The sequence below is a fragment of the Vulpes lagopus genome, chromosome 13 (genome assembly GCF_018345385.1).
Source record: "Vulpes lagopus strain Blue_001 chromosome 13, ASM1834538v1, whole genome shotgun sequence".
Taxonomy (NCBI): Eukaryota; Metazoa; Chordata; class Mammalia; order Carnivora; family Canidae; genus Vulpes; species Vulpes lagopus.
Genome location: NC_054836.1, coordinates 39392422 through 39415951, shown reverse-complemented (window position 1 = coordinate 39415951; position 23530 = coordinate 39392422). Strand labels below are relative to the sequence as shown.

Below are 23530 nucleotides of genomic sequence, written 5' to 3'. Positions count from 1 at the left end.
GTTTTCCTTCTGGAAGATGTGGTCTGGGATGTGTACCATATGTTGGGAGCCACAAGATGGAGCTCTAATATAGGAAATGAACTACTGAGCCTGGCCCTAGATTATTATCATTAGCATTTCAGAAGAGTCATATTTCCCCCCCACATAATTATAGGACACTTGACTGTTGCAAAGCACTTTGCTCACAACTCCCATCTGGCCACAAGAGTTTCTGTGCACTTACTTTCTGAGGAAATCCTCCAAACCCTGACGCCGCTGATCTACATGCTGGCGATTATTCATGTTGAAAAATAGGTTTTTAGATGGAAGTTCTGGCAGTTGTCTTACGAGAAAGAAAAAAAAAAGTTTTTAATCATCAAATCAAGGTGGTTTGGTGAAAGCAAATTATATGTGATAATTATCATGTAACTATCATATAGTTGTATATGTATCTTATGTCACATATGTTATTATAGTTCTATAATAAGGGTATGAGAAAATTAATTAAGTTAAAGAAAACCCCATTTTTAAACATTTCTGAGGCCTTCCATGGCCAGTACTTATCAAGTTGAGGAAATTTAAGTGGTAAATTTTGAATTCAGATGCAGTAACCACAGAACTAGCTAAAGCTAATATACTGCAAGCAAGAAAAAAGCCTAAGTACTATGTCGCCTACTGCACAACAAATTTTAAAATATTGAATGTAATAATAAAGTCTCCTCAATATCACTTATTTAAATCACTTACACTAGCAGTGCATTACTTTGGAGTCTCTGCCTCAGCCACACAAATTCTCTGTATCTTCTTCGCACACAGGATGTTTTCATTGTAAAACACATGCTATTGGTCTGTTTCAAGAAAAAGACACATATAAGCTTTCCTTAAGGAAAAAAAAAAGTTTTTTCTTGCATCTCTAACTTACTATATGCACCCATATACATTTTTAATAGGATTTTTTAAAACCAAAAATACATTGGCATTTATGCTAGACTCCCATCTTGCACAAAACCCACCAATATAACATTGCTGAAGACAGCTGGGATGACATCAATGAGCAGTGTCATCCTGGGGCGAGGCATGACCCCACCAACTCCCTGAGTCCTGAGGCAGCCTCTTGCTCACCTATTAGCACTGCTATCAAAGATGAATCATAAAAATTAAACAAATCCTGAAGTCTAAGTGACCAATAAAAACTCAGGGTCATCCTTTCATTTTAACACCATCCATCCATCCGTGTGTGTAGCTGCAAAAGACCTTTGGGAATGAGAGACACATTCTTACAGCCCTTGACATGATGCAAGAAGCCGTCATATCCTTGATATGGCCATCGGTACAGATCACACAAATCACCAGGCATCCTGAAATCATTGGGGGGGGGGCTGAAATTACCATAGTTTAATCACAAAAGAGCTGCTACAGCACCAATCCAGACATTTCCCTGCACCCAAACCATGTTTATACTCTGAACATCCTCAACAAACTGTTTCCCCAACTTATGCCGATTTTCTTCCAGAACCTATTGGTATCATCAATTTTACTTCCAATGTTCTAACTTGCTGAATGGTAGATCTTCTCTCCCTTATGTTTATCTCATGTCTGCATCTTGGGGTCTTCTCTGACTGTACTGAGCTTGAAGCAGCAGCCCCCTGAGAACCATCAGGAGGATCAAGGTAGGCATGCCCACCCGGATGGGATTCTCCACTGTGTAATCTTGGTTGTTTGTGGCTGTGATCAGGATGTCTTGGGACGGGGGGTACCTGGGGCTGATCATGTGGAGGAGAGTTTGTGTTCACCATAGCATCTGTACTGGCCCCTGTGGGTGGGGTCTACACAGCCCCGGGGGAAGTCAGAGCTGGGCTGCCTGTCTAGACAGTGGGGAGCTCTTCGTCCTGTGACCCCCAGGTGTAGAGGGTCACTGGGGTGTACTGAAATTGCTTTTAAAACAGCAGTCTCCTCTACTAGACATGCAAGGTAGAGTGAGGCATTCAGTGCATGGGGACAAACATCTACGTGGGGAGCCTGCAAACCAGTCCCACTCTGCCATGGGACAAATCACTTCAACTCCAGTTTACCAAATGGTAAAATGGGGACCAAGTAGTACGTACCTATTTCACAGGGTGGTTGTAAGGAGTGAGATAAGTACCTGGCAAATGTTATCTATAAATATTATTAATAGATAATACATGTTGGGTGTCCTTCCAGCTACCGTAAAGTAGACTTCGAAAAAGTGACCCATGGAATCCCCATCCTAAGCAAAACAGCAATGCTTCTCCTTCAGGTAAACCCAAGACTGGTAAATACAAGTGTTTCTCCTTTCTCCTTTCTATAAACAAGAGACTGGCAAATATCTGTCTATTGGTGTTGTAAGGAGATCTCTATTCTCTGTATTTATTTCAAAATTCTATTTCATAATCTTTACATTGCCAAATGAAAAAACTGTTTGCCCCAAAGATTTATATTCTCTCAAGATTATTATCATTCTACCACTTAATAAGCACCCTGCACTTGTTTTCCTTGGCAAACGTAAGTGATTATGTGCCTGAGTTCTTAAACTGTTCCTATGAAATGTATGGCATGGTTCCTCATACTCCTGAACTTGATAAAGTTCGGAAAGCCTCAAAAGGCAGAGGGGTTAAGACATCTGTCCCCAAAGTAACTACTGGTCTAAACCCCATCACCTTTGACAATATGGCAGCAAAACATACCAGATGGAGTTTGTGGCACAATCTGTGCGTGGATTTCAAAGCACACCAGGGCCTCACTCTATAAAGTGATCAAGTGACAGCAGACCATTTACACCAGAACGAGGCCCTCACAAGGCCTGGGCAGATATCTTCTCAGTGCTCCCTCCCCAGAGAGGACCAGGCCACTGCAGGGACTCCTGATGCCTCACCTACAACTGAGTCAATTTCAACTTCCTTTCATTTCTCTGTTCTGAATTACTATGGATGTCAATGTCATGGATGTTGACTGAAGATCCATCTCGTACCTATACCAGACAGAGGTCCACTCATAAGTCCTTCATTTGCAGGGCAAGGTCAGGAGAATATATATAGTCCACTAGTTTAAAATTCCAAATAAATGCTAAGATGCCAGAGTCACCTGGTATCATTTGAGGTTAATTTAAAAGGGTTAACCACCAGCTTCTCTACCTGCAAAACTCTATGGGTATAGCATCTGAGGGAGGCTGACAAGAGCCCTCCAGGCCCTCCCACCCATTCCTAATCATAAACAAGTATGGACAGTTCAGACCAGAATATGTTGAGATCACTTATTTATTAAGCTCCTCTAAATCTATTTGCTTATTTCTGCTATCTACCAAGCCAAGATTTATACAATGTCAATTTATTAGCATTTCAGCAGAATGCCAGAAAACCATCAAATAATACTTGTGGAACCTATCATTTCTGGCTTGAGACAGACATTTCTGAATTCCCCTCAAGCTATTTATGTAGCAGAGAAAAATCTATGCTTTCATTTACTCTCTGAGGATAATTAAATTTCATGTCTACCATAAAGAGTGATAAGGATCCACATATTTTTTAGAGGAATTTAAAAAGGTAACTAGAGAATTTCATTTCATTTTCAAATGCTTAGTCTTACATACTCATGTTATAGTTTTATACACAGAATCCATATCTGGTGTGACTTTAGGAGTAAAACCAAAACAAAATCAAAATACAAGGCATACCCTGGCAGTGACCTTCAACACAATCAATAAAAAGTAGTTCTAAAAAAACACAAAACAACAACCACCACCACCAAAAACTTAAAAAAAAAAAAAAAAAAGTTCTGAGTTTTTACTATATTTTCTAAGTTGGGGAACTTGGGAAGAAAAAAAAGGGAAGAAAGGAGGGGAAAAAAAGTTTTATGGCTGATGCTTGGGTGTCCAATATACCAGGTTAATTATTTACAATGGGAAAATTAAAGGTGGCTAAATTTTACTTCATTTGAACTATATAGTCACAGATAAAATCTGAGCCTGTTTCTATGTTCCCAAGAGAATTCTGGACTAAATCTGATGGGGAAAGTGACATCTCCATGATAAGGGCCAATAAACTATAACCTGTGGGCCATATCCAGCCTGCCACTTGTCTTTGCAAATTTTTATTGGAACACAATTACATGTACTCATTTACATACTGTGCATGGCTGCTTTCACCTCAAGAGCGGAATTGAGTAGATTCAACAGAGAATGTTTGGCCCACAAAGCTGAAAACATTTGCTACCTGGCTCTCTACAAAAAAAGTTAGCTGTTGAAGATGATCGTAGAAGGCCACACACCACACAACATTATCCAAGAGATTATAATAAAGTATTATTTCCAAATAAAATACATCATTTCTAGTTATTTACTTATGTTAATTACTCAGAATCTAGATTAAGGCAAAATAATTGCACGTATTCATTTCCTCTTCCTTATTCTACATATAAAACCACAGCACATAAGTTTTTCAGAGAACTTTATATCTCTCAAAACCTAAGATTTATCAGGTAATGTATTACACAGAAATATGCTATAACAAATCATAAAGAAATACCATTAATGAGCTATAAATACTCTTTAATGGTGAATTTTAGATGTATTCACATATTCATACATGTAGGCAATAAACATCAAAATATTAATATTAGTAAAGATACAATAAGGAACTCAAAGGAGTAATTTCCCAGCTTTAGGAGCCATCTGACTACCCTGTTGGAGATACAGGCATTACTTGTCATCATTCAAATTCCACTCTTTGAGTTAGGAAAATTTTTACAGATTTCAATTTTTAGTACAACAGTGCCCCTTAAGATGTATACCTAAAAATTACTATGATCTCTGTAGACTCTTGACTGCATACTTACATGAATACATATCTCATAGTCAATATAAGAATGCCAAAAGTCCTCTTTCTGAATCCGAGGATCTCGAACCCAGACGCTTACAAACTCCTGTAAAGGCATCATAAAAAAAGAGATGTTTCAGAATCGCAAGGAGATCTGGAAAGAGCAGAGGGAAGTGATGCTACCAAAACAAAACTGAAATGAGCCGTGGTCGTTAATTCTTAAAAAAACAAGAAGTAAGGTTAATGAATCAAGCACCACAGGAAGTCCAAAAGTACTTCTGCCACAAATGGAATTTTCAAAATGATGCAAAACCAAGCTGGGTGTCCTTATAGTCTTACAGGTTATATAATGACAAGAAAATATACTCGAAAACTGATTTTTCATTTTTAATCATGAAAAGTATGTTCAGGGTTTTCTCAAATCATAAAAGCGGCCATTTCTTACTTTCTTCATCCCTCTACATTAAAACCAAGTCACTCCCTAGAATAAAATATAAAAAACTAGTGAAGATCATGTGAAGCAAGCAATGGAAGATGAAAATGACTTCATGTATGCAGCCGAGCTTCATGAGATTAAGCAGCAATAACTTATTAATAAAAAAGATAAACACCTTTTACTCAATACTTTTTTATTTTTAAAATATATTTTTCCATTTGGTGAATCATTTCGTCTTCATAACCTCATGTTATAGATAAAAGTTAGCAATGTTAAAAAAAATACACGGTAGGTAATCTTGTTCCTTTTTAAATATAGTAAGAATTGGAAATAAAATTTAAAACACATACTTTCCAAAAAGTGCCCTTTACTACATAAGCTTAGTTTAAAAATATGAAATCACGTACAACAAGCAATTATTATGTTTGGCACAATAAATTTTAAAGTAAGTTATACCCACTTGGTGATCATAAATTTGCTAAATGAATTATTTTATTATTTTATTTATTATTTTAAAGATTTTATTTATTTATTTGAGACAGAGAGTGAGAGAGAAAGTAAGCGTGAGTGGGGGAAAGAACACAGGGAGAGGGACAGAAAATTTCCCAGCTGAATGCAGAGCCCTAGTGGGGCTCAATCCCATGAGCCTGAGGTCATGACCTACGAAATCAAGAGTTGGACACTAAACCAAATGAACCACCCAGGCATGCCTAAAGATTTTACCTTTCAGTAATCTCTACACCCAGCATGGGGCTCAAACCCAACACCCCAAGATCGAAAATTCCACGCTCCACTGACTGAACTGGCTAGGCACCCTGAATTTTTTTTTAAGATTTTATTTTTATTTTTTTAAAGATTTTATTTATTTATTCATGAGAGACACACAGAGAGAGAGGCAGAGACACAGGCAGAGGGAGGAGCAGGCTCCACGCAAGGAGCCTGACGTGGGACTCGATCCCAGGATCCCGGGGTCACGACCTGAGCCAGTGGCAGATGCTCAACCGCTGAGCCACCCAAGTGCCCTAAAGATTTTATTTTTAAATAATGACTATACTCTATATGGGCTTAAACTCACAAATCCAAGATTAAGAGCTGCATGCTTTACCAACTGAGCCAGCCAGGCACCCCTAATTGAATCTAATTTTAAATATTTTAACCTTTTGTCTAAAGAATGGGGTATCAAAGCTGAAATTTTAGGCATTTGTTACTGCTTTGTTTTGGTACATCGGAAGGACAGGCTAGGAACACTCTAGAGCAGAAGCAGAAGAGAGATTATGGTGTTTTCTGGACAAAGCACCTCCATTCTGTTACACAGATTGTAAAATGAGACTCAGTACAGAGGATTTTTTTTTAAGGTGAAAAAAATAGTTCGTATCCCCTCTTGCCACCTATCAAGTGTCACCTTCTAAGGCAACATAATACTTTGTTCTTGAATTTAAGATTTCTGCCTCACTGCCTCCCCTTAGTATAAGGGGATTAGGAGTTCATCTTTCCAAGCCTTACTTTAAAATCTCTTCATTATGTATTTTTAAGGTCATTTAGAAGACAGACAATAAAAACAAGATGACCATACAGTGATGCTCTACACATTTTTGGCCTTTATTTCCCAAAAGCACATTAAATTATAAGAGAAGCTGCCCAGAGATGGAAACTGGAACGGAAACCCAGGCACGATGCCTGAGTCTGTGCACATTTCACCTTGATCTCCTGTCTGTGGGTGTGTGTGTTTTTAACTCATTTCCCTGGAGTATTTTTCACATACCCAGCATTCTTAGAAGGAATGAACCGGTCATCAATGAATCAATGAACAGAGGGCAAATAGGTTAGGAAGAGAAGACCGACATCCAGGGCAGACATTTACTTTTCCAAATCCCCCATCCACACATACACTCAGGGCTGCCTTCTCACTTTCCTGGTCCTGGGTACTTTCTGCCACAAAAAAATACATATATATTAAGAAATCATACTTTATGACTATACTGACATAAAGATGAATATATCAATATTATATATTAAAACCTTTACTTTCATCTAAAAGTACATTTTACTTTTCTGATTTTAAAAGAAATCAAAACAGAGGCGCCTGGGTGGCTCAGTCAGTTAAGTGTCTGCCTTTGGCTCAGGTCATGATCTCGGGGGCCTAGGATGAGCCCCCACATCAGGCTCCCTGCTCAGCAGGGAGTCTGCTTCCCCCTCTCCCTCTGCCCCTCCCCCTGCTTGCTCTCTCTCTCAAATAAGTAAAATCTTAAAAAAAATAAATAAATAAAAACATTTTCTTGGGCCCTGGTCACCACTATGCCTAATGGAGAAGCCAGTGGAGCCCACACCGAACAAAGGCACAACACGGGTAACAGCAGCCAAGGTTACTCTGTGCCACCCCTTCTGGCTCTTCAAGCCAGAAGGCACCTAGTCATCAGGTCACATGTAAGCCATGTGCCCTCACAGGGTGCTGGCAGCTCCACTTTTCCACTTGGAGAGGCAGGAGTTCTTGAATTTACCAAAAGGGAAATTAAAAATTTCCAATAGTGGAATGTTCTATATTAACAGCAGAAGCCATGTACCTGTTACTGAAATAGTGGGCTTTTTTAAAAAAATGAAAAGAAAGGAAACCCATTTGTCAATGTGCCGCAAACTTATGATTTAAAAAAAATTTTTAAAAAAGATTCTGAACTAAAACTATAAAACCCACAGCTACTACAGTGTCACAAACCCCCTAACCACTCGACATACTATTAATTAATGATGGTAGCAATGACAAACAGTTCTGAAAAAAAATCAGGGCTCTTTTCCCCTATTTGCTTGCTACTGTCCAACTGTTAACATGTAAGCTGTGAGTAACATATCCCTTTTCATGGAAAGAGCAGTGATTATGGTCACAAGACTAGGAATAAATTTTGATTTATCCACTTTCTAAATTATTAACTTACTCACTGAGCCTGTTTCCACATTTGGAAAATGGGAATAACGCTTGTTCCAACTTATCTCAGCTGTTTGTTAGGAGTATCAAATTATAAAACACTGGTGAAAATGCTAGGAAATTTTTCATTTAGCACTATGTGAATATAGGGGTGCCCCAGTGGCTCAGTTGGTTAAGTGTCAGACTCTTGATTTCTGCTCAGGTCTCAGGGTCACAAGATCGAGCCCATGTCAGGCTCCGTGGTAGAGGTGGAACCTGTTTAACCTGTTTAAGCTTCTCTCTCTCTCCTCCTCTCCCTTTGCCTCTCCCACCACCCCTGCTCATACCCTTCCTAAAAACAAAAAACAAGGGATCCCTGGGTGGCGCAGCGGTTTGGCGCCTGCCTTTGGCCCAGGGCGCGATCCTGGAGACTTGGGATCGAATCCCACGTCGGGCTCTCGGTGCATGGAGCCTGCTTCTCCCTCTGCCTGTGCTCTGCCTCTCTCTCTCTCTCTCTCTCTCTGTGACTATCATAAATAAATAAAAAAAATTTAAAAAAAAACAAAAAACAAAAAACAAAATGTTTCAGTGTTATGTGAATGTAAAGTATTATTACATAGAAAGGAAAATGCTTATAACCCAAAGCACTGAGACCTTCCCACAGACACAGGCAAGAAGCAATTAAGCTAAACCAACTGTATATATTTTTTAAAGTACAAACTATTAATTTAAGAACCCAGCAGCAAACACTTTAACACTGTAATTTTTCAGTAAAACACTGACCTAAATATTTCACAGTACTTGCTCAGAGCAAGCCCCTCATAATATTTGTAGAAGGAATGGACAGCATAATGACAAATTACAGTTAAAAAATCCTTTCTTCATCTCCATGGGTTGGAATTCTCAGACTCTACTATTATTATCACTCATTAAGTCTAATCTTTACATAGGGGAGGGTATGCTGAATACATATTCTAAAACTATGCCGGGCGGGGGGATGGGGAACAGTCTTCTAAGAACAGCAATGCAGGGGATCCCTGGGTGGCGCATCGGTTTAGCACCTGCTTTTGGCCCAGGGCGCGATCCTGGAGTCCCGGGATAGAGTCCCACATCCCGCTCCCTGCATGGAGCCTGCTTCTCCCTCTGCCTGTGTCTCTGCCTCTCTGTGTGTGTGTGTGTCTATCATGAATAAATAAAAAATAATAAAATCTTAAAAAAAAAAGAACAGCGATGCATTTTAAATGCACAAGTTTGAGGATGCCTGGGCGACTCAGTGGTTTAGCAATTGCATTTGGCTTTTAGGTCATGATCCCAGATCCTGGGATCTCCCTCTGCCTATATCTCTGCCTCCCTCTCTGTGTCTCTCCTGAATAAATAAAATTTTTTTTAAAAAAATAAATGCACAAAATTAGCTATGCTGCTAAGATTCTAAATATTTTTTCAATCTTGAAAATCTTTAACTTGGAGTGCTAAATATCACTATTCTTTTGCGGATGGTGAGCTTTTCCCTTCTCACTCTCTTAAACACTGCTGTGGCCCCCTGAGTGTCATCCCCAGCTGCTGTTCCTCACACCCTGCTGCACTTCCAGGATGATCTCATCCAAACATATGGCTTCAAGCACCCAGCATGAGCTGATGATTCCATCTCCATCCCAGCCCAGGCATCTCTCCACATACATATCCAGCTTCTTGCCTAGTGGTCCCATGAGCACAGAGGCCACACTCTTGCCACACCCTCTTGCTCTCCATCTCATTTCCAGCCAACCCACCAGAAACCTAGTTACCCTAGACTTCTCTCTTTGACTCACCTCCCAAATCCACACTGACCAAGTTCTCAAGATTCTTTTTTTTTTTTTAAGATTTTATTTGTTTATTCAAGAGAGACACACAGAGAGAGAGAGAGAGAGGGAGAGACACAGGCAGAGAGAGAAGCAGGCTCCATGCAGGGAGCCGGATGTGGGACTCGATCCTGGGACTCCAGGGTCACGCCCTGGGCCGAAGGCAGGCACTAAACTGCTGAGCTACCTGGGCATCCCCCAAGTTCTCAAGATTCACCCTCCTCTGAACCACCCACAACTCTATTCCCCCTGCTACTGCTTTGGTTCAAGAACCACTTGCCCAACATCAGTGCATAGGTGGCTAATTGATCTCTGGGCCTGTACCCAATTCATCCCCCACACTAAGAGAAGAATGGCCCCAAAGCACACATCTAGTGATGTCACATTGTCCTGCTTAAAACATGCCCCTTCAAAACCTGCCCCAAAATCTTCAAGATCAAGTTCAGGCTCCCTAGCTAGCCCAACGGTCTTTCATGATTTTCACTCTACTCATTTGCAAAAGCTTAACAAAGGTCCCCCTACAGGACATGCCAGTTTGCACCTCCATACCTTTGAATATACTATTCCCGCGTCCTGGACTGCTGTCCCTACCCCCCCCTTTCCTCTTTCTTTTTTGCCATCATCTGTCTCTTGCCTTCATTTTCTGCTAACGCAAATTCATTTTTCAAAATGCAATTCAGTGTCTGGAAATCCTTTGATTCACCTAGTCTGATTAAGCTGATCCTTCTCTAAGCCGCTAATGCCTCTGGGCCCTGTCTCTGCTCACCACAGCTTACTGGGCTACCCATGCCCGAAGGTCTCCTCTACCGGATGCTGAGCTCCTTCAGGGGAGTGCAGGCTCTCATGTAGGACATAAGTGCACAGCCAATGTACTCCATTAATATCACTTAATAAATAAATGAATGCCTGCAGGAATGAATGAACTGCCTTTAGGGGAAAAAATGAGATCAAACTTCAATTGAAATAAAATCCTCATCCACTTGGGTTCTTGGAGTCCGTGAATTAATGATAAGTTATTTAGCAGCTGGTCTAAAGTTTATCTTAATTTAACAAACCCCTTCCTCTAAGGGTGTGCCAATTAACAGCATATGGCTACAGGAGCAATGTTTAAGATCTATGAGAACAAACTGTTTTTGAGCACCCTAAAGAACTCCAGAAGCACCTATTTACATAGAAATAATTGAAAATCATTCTGATAGCTTCAATAACTTGGGTCCCCTAAGACCTGTACCAGACAACAATTTGTTTGCCTAGTTGGAGTTAAAATATGTACTTGAAAGTAATAAAAGTACATTTATTTTAAAATATTCTATGATTCAGATGGGCCTCCCCTCCCCCACCTTGCAATTAGTAGGAATTAGTGAAGTTTCACCATGCTTCCAGCTATGAATAGCACACCCAGGAAGCCAAGGTTCACCTATAATCTCTTAATTAGACGCATCCCTCACGATGCTGCCCACCATCCTTCAAAGGAATGTTGACAGCCTGTCAGCCACAGAGGACAGCTCCGAGTTCCATACCTAGAATCATATGGATTTCCTATGAAAATTGCTTCAGCAGCAGCAGTTAGTCAATTTAATAACCTTATTAAACACTTTAATGACTTCTTGGGCCTAATGACTATATCTAGTATGAAGGAAGAAGCCAGGCAGAGTAGAATTAAAAATTTAAACTAACTGATCCCTACTGTTCTCCATGTGGGAAAAGGCTTCTGAAGAAAGAAAGACTGCTAGACTCTGAAAAATCTAATTCCTGTGTTCTCTTACAATAATCACTCTTTGATTTCAATACACCCTGTCCCCCAAAGCCCCCAACATCGCAGGTTCAACCTTTGTCCATTTATCTGTCTACCTGGTCTTTTTTCTTTTCCTTAGCCTGGACAGGAGATGAAATTAACAATAAAAATAACCATACTGCATAGGGTACTGTGAGAAGTGTTTTATATATGTTTCTTTTTCATCTTTACAACAATCCTAACAGGTCAATAATATTAACATCCCATTATACATATAAGGAAAGTAAAGCTTCTAAAGCTTAAGCAACTGGCCCAAAACCAAATGGCCAATAAGCTAAGCTAGGTTTCAAACTCAAACCCTGCTCCAAAGCCTGTGCTCTCAAACATGTTCTGTCTAGTGGTTCTTTTAGCAATGATAAATCTCAGATAACCTCCATTTTCACTGTAATCATATTATTGTGGAGGGGGAAAAAATTATCATCTTTTGTTATCAGCTAAAATACCAGTTCAAAAAACATGCATTTTTCCAAGGCTTTCTATTCTACCTTTATATTTCTAGCCCCAAGCACAGCATTAGCACATAAGTCCTCATGAAATGTTTGAGAATTAACCAACCAATTGATTACAAAGATGATTCAAAAACAAAAGATGTACAAATGCCATATGCTGAAAATTACACGATGCAGTTGAAAGCAATCAAATCAAAGAGGTTTATACTTCTTTGTATATATCCATATAAGTATATGTCTATACTGTGTTCAAGAGCTGAAAGACTCAACACAGTAAGGAGATCAATTCTCTGCAAATTGATCTATAGGTTTAATGCAATTCTTGTATAGATCCCAGTAAGATGTTCTGAAGACATAGATGAACTTATTCTAAAATTTTCATGGAAAGGGACAGACCCTAGAATAGCCAAAATAATTCTGAAAAAGAACTAAGTGAAAAGAATACCTCTTCCTGACATCAAGGCTTACTAGATAGCTACAGTAATCAAGACCATATGGTACTGGAAGAGGTACACAGATCAATGAAATAGAACAGAAAACCCAGAAATAAACCCATACAAATATGCCTAACTGATTACTGACAAACATGTAAAAACAATTCAATGAAGGACAGATAACCTTTCAACAAGTGGTTCTGCACCAATTTAACATCTACAGGCCCAAGATGAACTTCGACCTGACCCTCATACCTTTTACAAAAGTTAACTCAAAATGGATCACAGATTTAAATGTAAACATAAAGTGATTAGGAAAAAAATCTTTGGGACCTAGGCCTAGACAAAGAGTTCTAAGACTTGATCCAAAAGGATAACCCATGTAAGGAAATGGTGATGTATGGGACCTCACCAAAACTAAAATCTTTCCCCTGCAAAAGATCTTGCAAAGAAGTTGGAAAGACAAATGACAGATGGAAGAAAATACTTATGAATCACACATCCTTCAAAGGGCTGAAAGACTCAACATCTTTCCCGTAAAGAATTCCCAAAACTCAACATCTGAAGAAAGGATTCCATTAGAAAATAGGCAAAGCACCCAAAGAGCTATTTCACCAAGGAGGACACACAGAGGGCAAGCAAGCACGGGAAAAGGGGTGCCAGGTCATTAGCTATCAGGGAAATGGGGGTGGCCACACAGTGCAGTATCACTGCACCACCACCTGTTACTGGTGGTGGTATTGCTACAGTTTATGTTAGCCATTTTGATAGGTGTGTGTGTCTTTTTTAAATTTTCACTGTAGCCCTGCTTTATATTTACAGCACAGTAAACATAACTATGTGCTAACTGTAAGAGTATTTACTCAGATTACAAAAAGATGAGTAGGGGGGACAAATGCTAATAAATCAAGACCTCTAGGTATTACTAAGTATTCATTGTTTAAAGGTTTAATGAAAATTTTCTTTCACAAAAACAAAAAACTTGTTTCATTTTGCGTTCACTTTCTCAGGACATTTCTTTTTCCCCTATTCCAAAGTGTGTTTTACATGGTTATGCATTTAAACTGAGGACTCATTCATTCATTCAATTAAAGAGCACTGACTCTGTGCTAGGCACTGTTCCAAATTGCAGAATTTAACCAATATCTTATTGACCAGGGTTCTGTTCAGGACTCCCACATAACAAATCTTAAAACTAAGATTTAGCCCATTTTATACACTGCATTCTTTACAAATAACAAGCTTGAAAGGCAGAAGGATGTATCAAGTAAGCTTCGTATTTCCTAATAATAGTTATGACAAATCACCTAAAAGATACAGTACAAGGGATGCTACTTGCCATTTTATAGCTTGGGGTGTGTAAATGCCATGCTCTGGCAGTTTTGAATGATGATTTTTTAAGAAAGCTTTTATTACTTCAGGAGAAATAACTTGGATGAGATTCACTTAGACTTGCCTTTTATAGGACATACAATAGAGACCCAAGCCAAAGGCAGATGCTCTACCACTAAGCCACCCAGGTACCCCAATGAATAAAATCTTTAAAAGAAATAAAATTACACTGAATTATACATGCTCACATATAAACGTTTCTAAAAGATTGTGCAGTAAATAAAGCAAGGTATAAAACAATATTTATATTATACTCCCATTTGTGTTAAAAAGTATAAATATGATATATAACATATGTGCCAATGACATTTAATATATGTAATAATGTATATATAATATAAAAATATATATTACATAATATATAACAAAAAATACATAAAAGCCCTTGTTTAGTTGGATAAAAACCTGGGAGTCTAGTAAGGAGGGGGGCTTCATTTTCATGGTGTACTCATCTGCTTTTGAAGTTTTATATATATCCTTCTTTAATTACATACATGTTTTATCCTTACAGTAATGAAGGATTCCTGATGTTGCAAACTTCTTTACACAAGCAGTGTCCCAAATTAAGGAGTTATCTTTATATCTCATAACACATTAAGAAAAGTGCAGTGGAAAAAACTCATCTTTTGCAATAAGAATTGCCAACCTGTGTTAAACCACACCACAAGGACACAATAGGCAAAACTCAGTTTGTGAAAACCTCTATAAACAAAAGATGCAGTTTCTTCAACAAATAAATTGCAAAAGGGAAAAAAATGCAGAATGACAGACTTTAGTAAATATATGAACCAAATGCCATGTGTGGTCCCTATTTGGATCATGATTAGAACAACCAATATATATTTTCCACCCCACCAACAGAATCAGAAAAACTTGAACACTGACTGAATATTTGATGGTATGAAAGTTAATTATTTAAGGTGTGATAATATGGTTGGTTCCTAAGAAGGGTCATTTGTTAGACATGTATATGGAAATATTTACAGATGAAAATACACAATGTCTAGAATTTGTTTCAAAATAATTCACTGTCTGATAGGAGGAAACAGATAGGGGTGGGGGCATAGTTTGGTCATTAATTAATAATGTATTAATTGTTGAATGCTTAGGTACATAAGGGTTCATTATATTATTCTTTCTGCTTTGTGTATGTTTAAAATTTCATAATGAAAAGTTAAAACCAGAGAAAGTAAAAGGAAAGAAGAGCGGGAAGAGGGGCGGGGGGGTCATCCCAAGCAAAGTGCTTGATGAAAAGGAACAAATGTGGCGCTCGAAGGTGAAAGCAAGTCAGAAATCGATCTGAAATGTTAACCATTGTTCAACATTTATTGATGCCATTATCATAATGACAGTCTAAAACTTATCTATCTTTAAAAATAGGATTTTTTCATTACTGTAAGGATAAAACATGTATGTAATTAAAGAAGGATATATATAAAACTTCAAAAGCAGATGAGTACACCATGAAAATGAAGCCCCCCTCCTTACTAGACTCCCAGGTTTTTGTCCAACTAAACAAGGACTTTTATGTATTTTTTGTTATATATTATGTAATATATATATTTATATTATATATACATTATTACATATATTAAATGTCATTGGCACATATGTTATATATCATATTTATACTTTTTAACACAAATGGGAGTATAATATAAATATTGTTTTATACCTTGCTTTATTTACTGCACAATCTTTTAGAAATCTCTATATGTGAGCATATATAATTCAGTGTAATTTTATTTCTTTTAAAGATTTTATTCATTGGGGTACCTGGGTGGCTTAGTGGTAGAGCGTCTGCCTTTGGCTTGGGTCTCCACAGAGAGCCTGATGCAGGACTCGATCCCAGGACCCCCGGGGTCACAACCTGAGCCTAAGGCAGACACTCCACCACTGAGCCACCCAGGTGCCCCTCAGTGTAGTTTGTTTTAAAAGTGTTAATTTTAGAACAGTTTTAGATATAAAGAAATATCTCCATATATCCTACATCTAGTTTCTCCTATTATAATATCACATCACAACAGCAAGGAAGGAAGGAGAAAGAAATGACCAAAAAATTCATTTGGGGGAGTAGGAGAGATTTCTGTCTTGTCACTTCCCTTCAAGGTCCCCAGGATCACAGGACCTAGGGGGAAGGCGTGCTTATGGGATATTCTTTAATGATAGTCATTGGTTCCAGCCCAGTCAGTTTCCAGCTTCCCAATAACAAAAGCATGCTTTCCTAGAGGAAGCCCAAAAGGGTACCATCAGTCAGTGCAAACATATCCCAAATATGTAAATGTTACGTTTTGAGGCAACACAAACAAAATAGCAGCACATCCCTCATATCCCTCCCTGCAGGCCCTGTCTCCTCCCTCGCTGGCAGGGTCCTCGTGGCACCTGGAATTCTCCTGGGTCCACCTGGGTCTGCTCCATTCAGGATATCTGCTGCCATAAAGCTGCAGGATTTATTGCCACTAAGGTGCCAATGACCGATAGTTGCTGTCCAGTATGAAGTATGTACATTTTGAAGAAAAACCCTTGCCCTAAAGATATAAATTTCTCAAGGGAGAATCTGGCCATGGTGATCCAGGGCAGCAGGGGAGATATACATCCACCCCGACACCCACATATACAGAAGCGGTTTCAGCCCACCCTTCTGGTCATATCACATAGGCAGAACCATCCCATTCACACCAGGGGCAGAGGGACAAACCCAGTGCCTTGAAGGGACCAGAATGTGGGACCTTATAAAACATCATCCAGCAGGAAGGAACTGTTTATTGATACATCACACAAGAGGAGCTCAACATTATTAAAGCGAGGGTCTTTAATAATGCAGAAAAACTCAACTGCTTGCTCTGGACACTGGAATATAAAAAGAATGAAAATGCCTGATTCCATGGAAAGACAGTCCAGAAAACATGGAAACATGTTTTCTGACACAGTCACCTGCCTTTTCATTAGGATTCTGGGTTCTATCTCATTAAACAGAAGAGTTGATTCAGTTGGGCCCATCTAATTATTCTTATTAAAATATGTAACCATAATATTTTAATTGTAAATTAAAGTTGCACGCATGAATGAATCTGAATTCATTTTAATTTTACAATGGCCCAATGCCAAGGCCTTTTTATGGGAAAGATCCATCAGCTTGGATACTGCTCTCCTGGGAATCCAAACCAATGTGCAAATGGAACATGTTTAACTAACAAGGGAGACTCTCGTTCCCTGTTCTCCTCTCTCTATAGATTTATTACAATAATAAAGCTATTTTAACGAGAGAGACTACATTTGGTTATCCACCCCCCACCATCTATAAAAAAATTTACCAAACTTCTAGGCTAGAGCTACCAGTTAGGTAGAACCAACATATCACTCCTGGCTGTCTCAGTTTTAAACAAGGATGGTAAATAGGTCTCAATCCATGTGCCAATGTCAAGATTAATTAGTAAAGTCTGCTATGGGCACCAAGTAGAAAGTGCTTTACACACATTGCCTCCTGAGTCTAGATACTAGAACAATCAGTGATATTGCATTCAGCCTTTACATATGCAGTCAGGTGGGACCTGAATTATTTCCACTAAACAACAACCAGGCACCAGAAGATTTAAAGGCTCAACCAAAATCTCCTCCACTTCTAACTACATTGACTACAGGGTAGGTGGTGAGATGAAAATACATTTTGTAATTGAGGCTTTAGAAAAGCCTCTTCTTGACTTCTAAGTGGAAGCCTGAGGATAAGGAGGAGTTAGCCAGTCAACATGGAGTGAAGTCTAGAGGAAGAGAGATTATTCCAAGCAGTGGGGAAAACATCTGTGAAAGCTCAGGGGCCCAGAGTGCACAGAACATTCAAGTCTGCAAAATAAGCTCCAAAATAAGAAGTGAGAAGTGCATCCGGGTAGAGAGAGAGGCAGAAAATAAGCCCAGGGTAAGAAGCAGGGACCGATCATACAGGGCTTTAGAAACCACATTTAGGAGTTCTGACTTTGCTCTAAGAGCAAAGCGTTAGAAACCAGGAGATCATTCCAGCCACGGGTAGACAATGGACTGATATGTGATGAAAAGCACTAAATTACAATACATCCAGAACCTAGCCTGACTATGCTTAGGTCCTTGCTGACAGAGGCTAAACTTCCAAATATTAAACCTCTTTCTTCTTACTGTATTTTTTTCCTCTTCAGTTGAAGGACTTTCTAGTTTAAAATTTCTTAATGTTATATTATTATTTAATTATTTATACTACAAGACTTTGGGGGGGTGCTTGGTGGCTCAGTCAGTTGAGCATCTGACTTGATTTCGGCTCAGGTCATGATCTCAGGGTCATGAATTCGAGCCCCAGGTCAGGTTCCACACTAAGCACAGTCTGCTTAACATTCTCTCTCCCTTTTCCTCTGCCCCTCCCCACTCCTCAAATCAATAAATAAAATCTTTAAAGGACTTATGCAAGATCAATAAAATACTTTATGTAGTTGGTTAAAATCTGTGTGGCTTTTATCAATTGAAGTGAGTTTATAATAAAAATCAAGTGATTAAATTATTAAGCAAAAAATTTAGAAAGTTAAAAATTTTTTTAATTTAAAATAAATCTTCTTCTAATTAAAAAGAAAGTCTTGGGGATCCCCGGGTGGCGCAGCGGTTTGGCGCCTGCCTTTGGCCCAGGGCACGATCCTGGAGACCCGGGATCGAATCCCATGTCGGGCTCCCGGTACATGGAGCCTGCTTCTCCCTCTGCCTGTGTCTCTGCCTCTCTCTCTGTGTGTGTGTGTGACTATCATAAATAAATAAAAATTAAAAAAAAAAGAAAGTCTTTGTTGCTTTCATTGGCAGTTTTTTCCCCCTATGAGAACAACTTTTAAAATATGCCTTTGTGGGATGCCTGGGTGGCTCAGTGATTGAGCGTTTGCCTTTGGCTCAGGTCGTGATCCTGGAGTCCCAGGATCGAGTCCCTGCATCAGGCTTCTTGCACAGAGCCTGCTTTTTCCTCTGCCTATGTCTCTGCCTCTCTCTCTCTCTCTCTCTCTGTGCCTCTTGTAAATAAATAAATAAAATCTTTTAAAAAAATAAATAAAATGTGCCTTTGAGATGTACCAGTGAGCACACATTCCCACTCCCTTGGCACTGCCTGCCCAGTGGTCAGACCAATGCCTGTATATAGTGAAGAATTCATCTCATTCAGGGGGAGGTCTGGCCTCTGCCCTCAGCTACTAGGAGGTGATCTCTAGGCCCCTAGAATGTCCTGCCTAACAAAAGTACCTGCTAGCCCGGGCTTTGGCCACTAGACAGTCCAATAATGTGAATATACAGTGGGGGTTTAGGACTACATTGTACCAACTGCAACCTTTGGAGGAACCAGAGACTAATGATATTAGCATGACCCCAGGAGGTATTAGCATGACCCAAGGAGGAATGAAGACTAAAAAGTCAGCCACAGTATATGACCGAGCCCCAGTAAAAACTGGCCACCAAAGGCCCTGTTGAGCTCCCCTGTGCATATCATCACACATCAATAGGGGCAGCATAATTCCAGCAACTCCATAAGGAGAAGACAAGTGAGAGCTCCACATTTGGACCTCTCCCCAACTCTGTCCTCTGCATCCCTTCCTTTCTGTTGTTTTTTTTTTTTTTTTAAGATTTTATTTACTTATTCATGAGAGACATAGAGAGAGAGAGGCAGAGACTCAGGCAGGGGGAGAAGCAGGCTCCCCACAGGGACCTGATGCGGGACTCAATCCCAGGACCCTGGGATCACGCCTTGAGCAGAAGGCAGGCACTCAACCACTGAGCCACCCAGGTGCCTCTGCATCCCTTCTTTTGATTATTTCCAATTTGTGTCTTCCCTGTAATAACCACAACTATGAGTATAACAGCTGTCTCAGGGAATTCTGTGAATCTTTCTTGTAAATTATCAAAACTGAGGATGGTTTGGGGAAACCCTGAAATTGTAATTGGTGTGTGAAGTGAGAGAAGTCAGGTGGGGACTTGCAGTTTGGCCGACTACACAGAGACGGTATTTCTCGAAACAAACAGCCTGATCTCAATATTATTTAATAGAGAGACAGGAGAAGAGTCTTGGTCCTGTATGGGGTTACCTTGTAGAGAAAATAGAGGGACTGACTGGAAAGGGACACACAGTACCTTCTGGGGTGCTGGAAACATCCACATCTCGACCTGAGTGTGGTTACGCAGGTGTACACATAAGAGATAATCTGCTGAGCTGTACGTATAAGATTAGGGCATTTGATGCGTTTTACAGTATACATGCTATACTCAGAAAGTTAAAAAACAAACCAAAACAGTCTTTGAAAATGGAGGAGCCAAAAAATAGATAAGAAGAAGAAAAATTAAAAAAGAAAATGGGGGAGCCCAACCTGGAATTAAAGGGTCGAAGTGGGCTAGATTAATGAGGACAGTCTGAACCCAAAGACAGGGCTGAAAGAAAGGATGTGAGATCTAGCAAAGAAGCTTCGAGAAGGATTCTCTGAAATGCATTTTTTGGATTGTATAGTGCTTTAAACTTGGACAAGACAAAGGGCCACTTGGCCGTGTTTGTGTGTGTGTGTGTGTGTGTGTGTGTGTGTGTGTGTGCGTGTGCTTGTATATTCCCTAAAAAGCCCTTCTGCCACTATTCAGTTTCATTAGTGACAATGTATGTGGTACAATGGTAGGCAGGGTAGGACAAATGGGTACTTTCAAAGGGCGCCAGGGTGGCTCAGTTGGTCAAGCGTCTGACTCTTGATTTCTACTCAGGGATGATCTTAGGGTTGTGAGATCGAGCCCCTCATGGAACTGTGTGCTAGTCATGGAACCTGCTTAAGATTCTCCGTCTCTCTCTCCCTCTGCCCCTCCCTCTGCCTCTCTCTGTCCCTCTAAAACAAACAAACAAAAAAAAAAAACAACTTTCAAGAGAGGGCCACTCAGCAAAAGGTTGGTGTGGTGGCTGTCCTACCCGCCTTCTAGTCAGACGAAGCTCTGGAAGCTGGGATTAGAGGCCTGGGAGATCAATCAGGCTTGGTTCAGGAAGGGACAGTGTTCTCTGAATTGTGTGAAACCAAGCCAAGAGATCTACTAGGCAATACGTAAGGCAAAACTGAAACTAATGGCAGACAGCTCCCCTGGGTTGTTACTCAAGGTGGGGAGATTCACGTATGAGGCAACCGAGTAGAAATCCAAGAAAGCCAGAGGAAGGCTGTTCAAAGCAAAGGGTGGGAGTCAGAGCCTGGGAGAAATCTGAGTCATGGAACAAGATACTTTTATAAGCAATGGGTGGGAGTGAGCTAAGAGCCGGCTCAGTCACTGGAACCAAGGAATGAGAGCCAAGAATGTGCCAATGCTGGGGAGTGGGGGGAGTGGGAGCAGGAGGGCAGGTGTTTTATTTTTTCGTTAGCCCTCCTCTGGAAGTATCTTGACTCTCCACCACAGACTGATGGTTGATGAATGAAGAACTAACCTTCAGTGAAGCAAAATGCATGGATTATTTATTTTCGAATTTGTGGTGACATACCTCTTTCTGTTGTTCTGGAAACATCTTCAACACAGGACACAATCAATCTGAAAAATAAGATACCAACACTCAGTGATTTGGAAGTTCCATACTAGAGCAGACATGCCTCTCATGGCCTCCCACCCAAAAGCTCTAAGGAACCATCTCTGCATATCCACAGTCTCTGAACGATGAACCCCTGCTCTGTCCGACCTCCTGTCCACTGCTGCCCAGACCAAGGTGAACAGCAGTCTGCACTAGGGATTGGGAGTTTGCAACACGGCAAGTCCAGGGCAGTTAGGTGATAACAAGCACTCACACTGGAAGGCCACACAGAGTCCGGTTGGATCTGGAGCCCTGGTGAGTCAGAGGCTGGAGGTGGGGAAGCAGAGTGGCCACGAGGGGCCGGCAGGGGACACTGATTGGCAGTGAGATGGAGAGAATGGAGATGCCCAGAGAGATCCACCACCGAGAACAGTTCTGATCCCTTTCCCAGCAACTAGACCTTCAAGAAATAAGTCATTCCTGTGATAGTTAAACCACTCTAGAGTTCAGACAAGAAATGATGCAGTGCCAAGAAGGATGAAGGTCAGCACCTTGATTCCAGTCAGTACAACCAAACTGAAGGTTGATTCCAGGCCCTGAATGTCCCTGGGGTTGTCTACTGCATGTTAAACCCCTTACATGAAACGAACTAGGGGTGGTGGAAGGGGAGGAGGGCGGGGGGTGGGGGGGAATGGGTGACGGGCACTGAGGGGGACACTTGACGGGATGAGCACTGGGTGTTATTCTGTATGTTGGTAAATTGAACACCAATAAAAATTAATTTATTTAAAAAAATAAAAATAAATAAAAATAAAAATAAACCCCTTACATAAGCTCACTGGAATTGATGCCTGGTCCCTGTTAAAGAAAATTAAAATCCCCTGACTATATCCATGCATATGTATTCTTACAACTGAAAGGTGGCTATGACTGCATGGTCACTATTTGTCTTTATTTTGGGACACTTTTTACCAACCAGAAATATTTCCCGAGTCTCTACTAACGTCCTTGGCACTATAGGGAATATGAAGAAGTAAGCACACTAGCCTCAGCCTCCAGACCTGCATGATGCTGCTGATCAGATGCCTCATGGCAGGCAGGGGGGAAGGACCTCCTGCAGGAAGAATGGACTGTAGGGAGAGGCTGGCGGATTTCTAAGGGGAAGACAGCTCCTGTCACCTGGAGCACAGGAGAACCCACAGAGAATGCAGGAATATCAGCATTCATGGAAGGAAGAGAGATTTCCAAGGAAACAGAGGTGGCAACGGTGTCCACAAGGATGGAGAAAAGCGTGATGGATAGACAAGAGATGGTGGACAGGCCAGTTCAATTGAGGGAAAGGGACAGTGGAGGGTGGGTTTTGTTGAATTGTTGCTGCCAAAAAGATATATCTGCATCCTAACCTCTAGAACCTATTTGATAAAAGGGTCTTTGCAGACATAAGTAAGACTCTCACATTTCATCATCCTGAAATACCAGTGTGGGCCCTGAATGCAATGGCAAATGTCCTTATGAGAGACAGAAGAGGAGAAAAATCTACACACAGGGGAGAAGGCCACGTGAAGATGGAAGCAGAGATTGTTGAGTTGCAGACACAAGCCAAGGACACCTGGTCACCAGAGGCAAGGAAAAATCCCCTAGATTTTTCCTCTAGCCTCCAGAGGGAACACCATCCTGCCAACACCTTGATTTCAGGCATCTGGCCTCCAGGACGATTAAAGAATAAATTTGTCTTGTTTTAAGCCACCAAGTTGGTGGTAACTTCTTTTGGCAGCCACTGGAAACTAATACAGAAAGAGTCTGCAGGGATCAGATAGGAGAGCAAGGCCAGGGTCACAGCTGTGGAAGCGATGAGAATTCGTTCATTTGTGCAGCACACAACGAATACGGCGCTCCTAGTACGTGCCACGTGCTGGGCTGGGAATGGGCATGCAGTGGAGTATGGCCTACACCCGGAGCTCCTAAAGAG

At 40.5% G+C, this 23530-nt stretch overlaps 1 protein-coding gene across 2 annotated transcripts in view; it reads right to left on the bottom strand.

Annotated features, from left to right (window-relative positions):
- Positions 1-23530, bottom strand: part of SNX10 (sorting nexin 10) — a 75044-nt gene that overhangs the window by 9370 nt on the left and 42144 nt on the right. For both annotated transcript variants that reach the window (XM_041727870.1, XM_041727869.1), the window contains 4 exons: positions 21538-21584; positions 4831-4917; positions 727-827; positions 224-322 (listed from right to left, as the gene is read on the bottom strand). In XM_041727870.1, the coding sequence (XP_041583804.1) occupies positions 224-322; positions 727-827; positions 4831-4917; positions 21538-21561 (311 nt within the window). In that variant the 5' untranslated portion in view covers positions 21562-21584. The remainder of the gene's footprint in view (positions 1-223; positions 323-726; positions 828-4830; positions 4918-21537; positions 21585-23530) is intronic.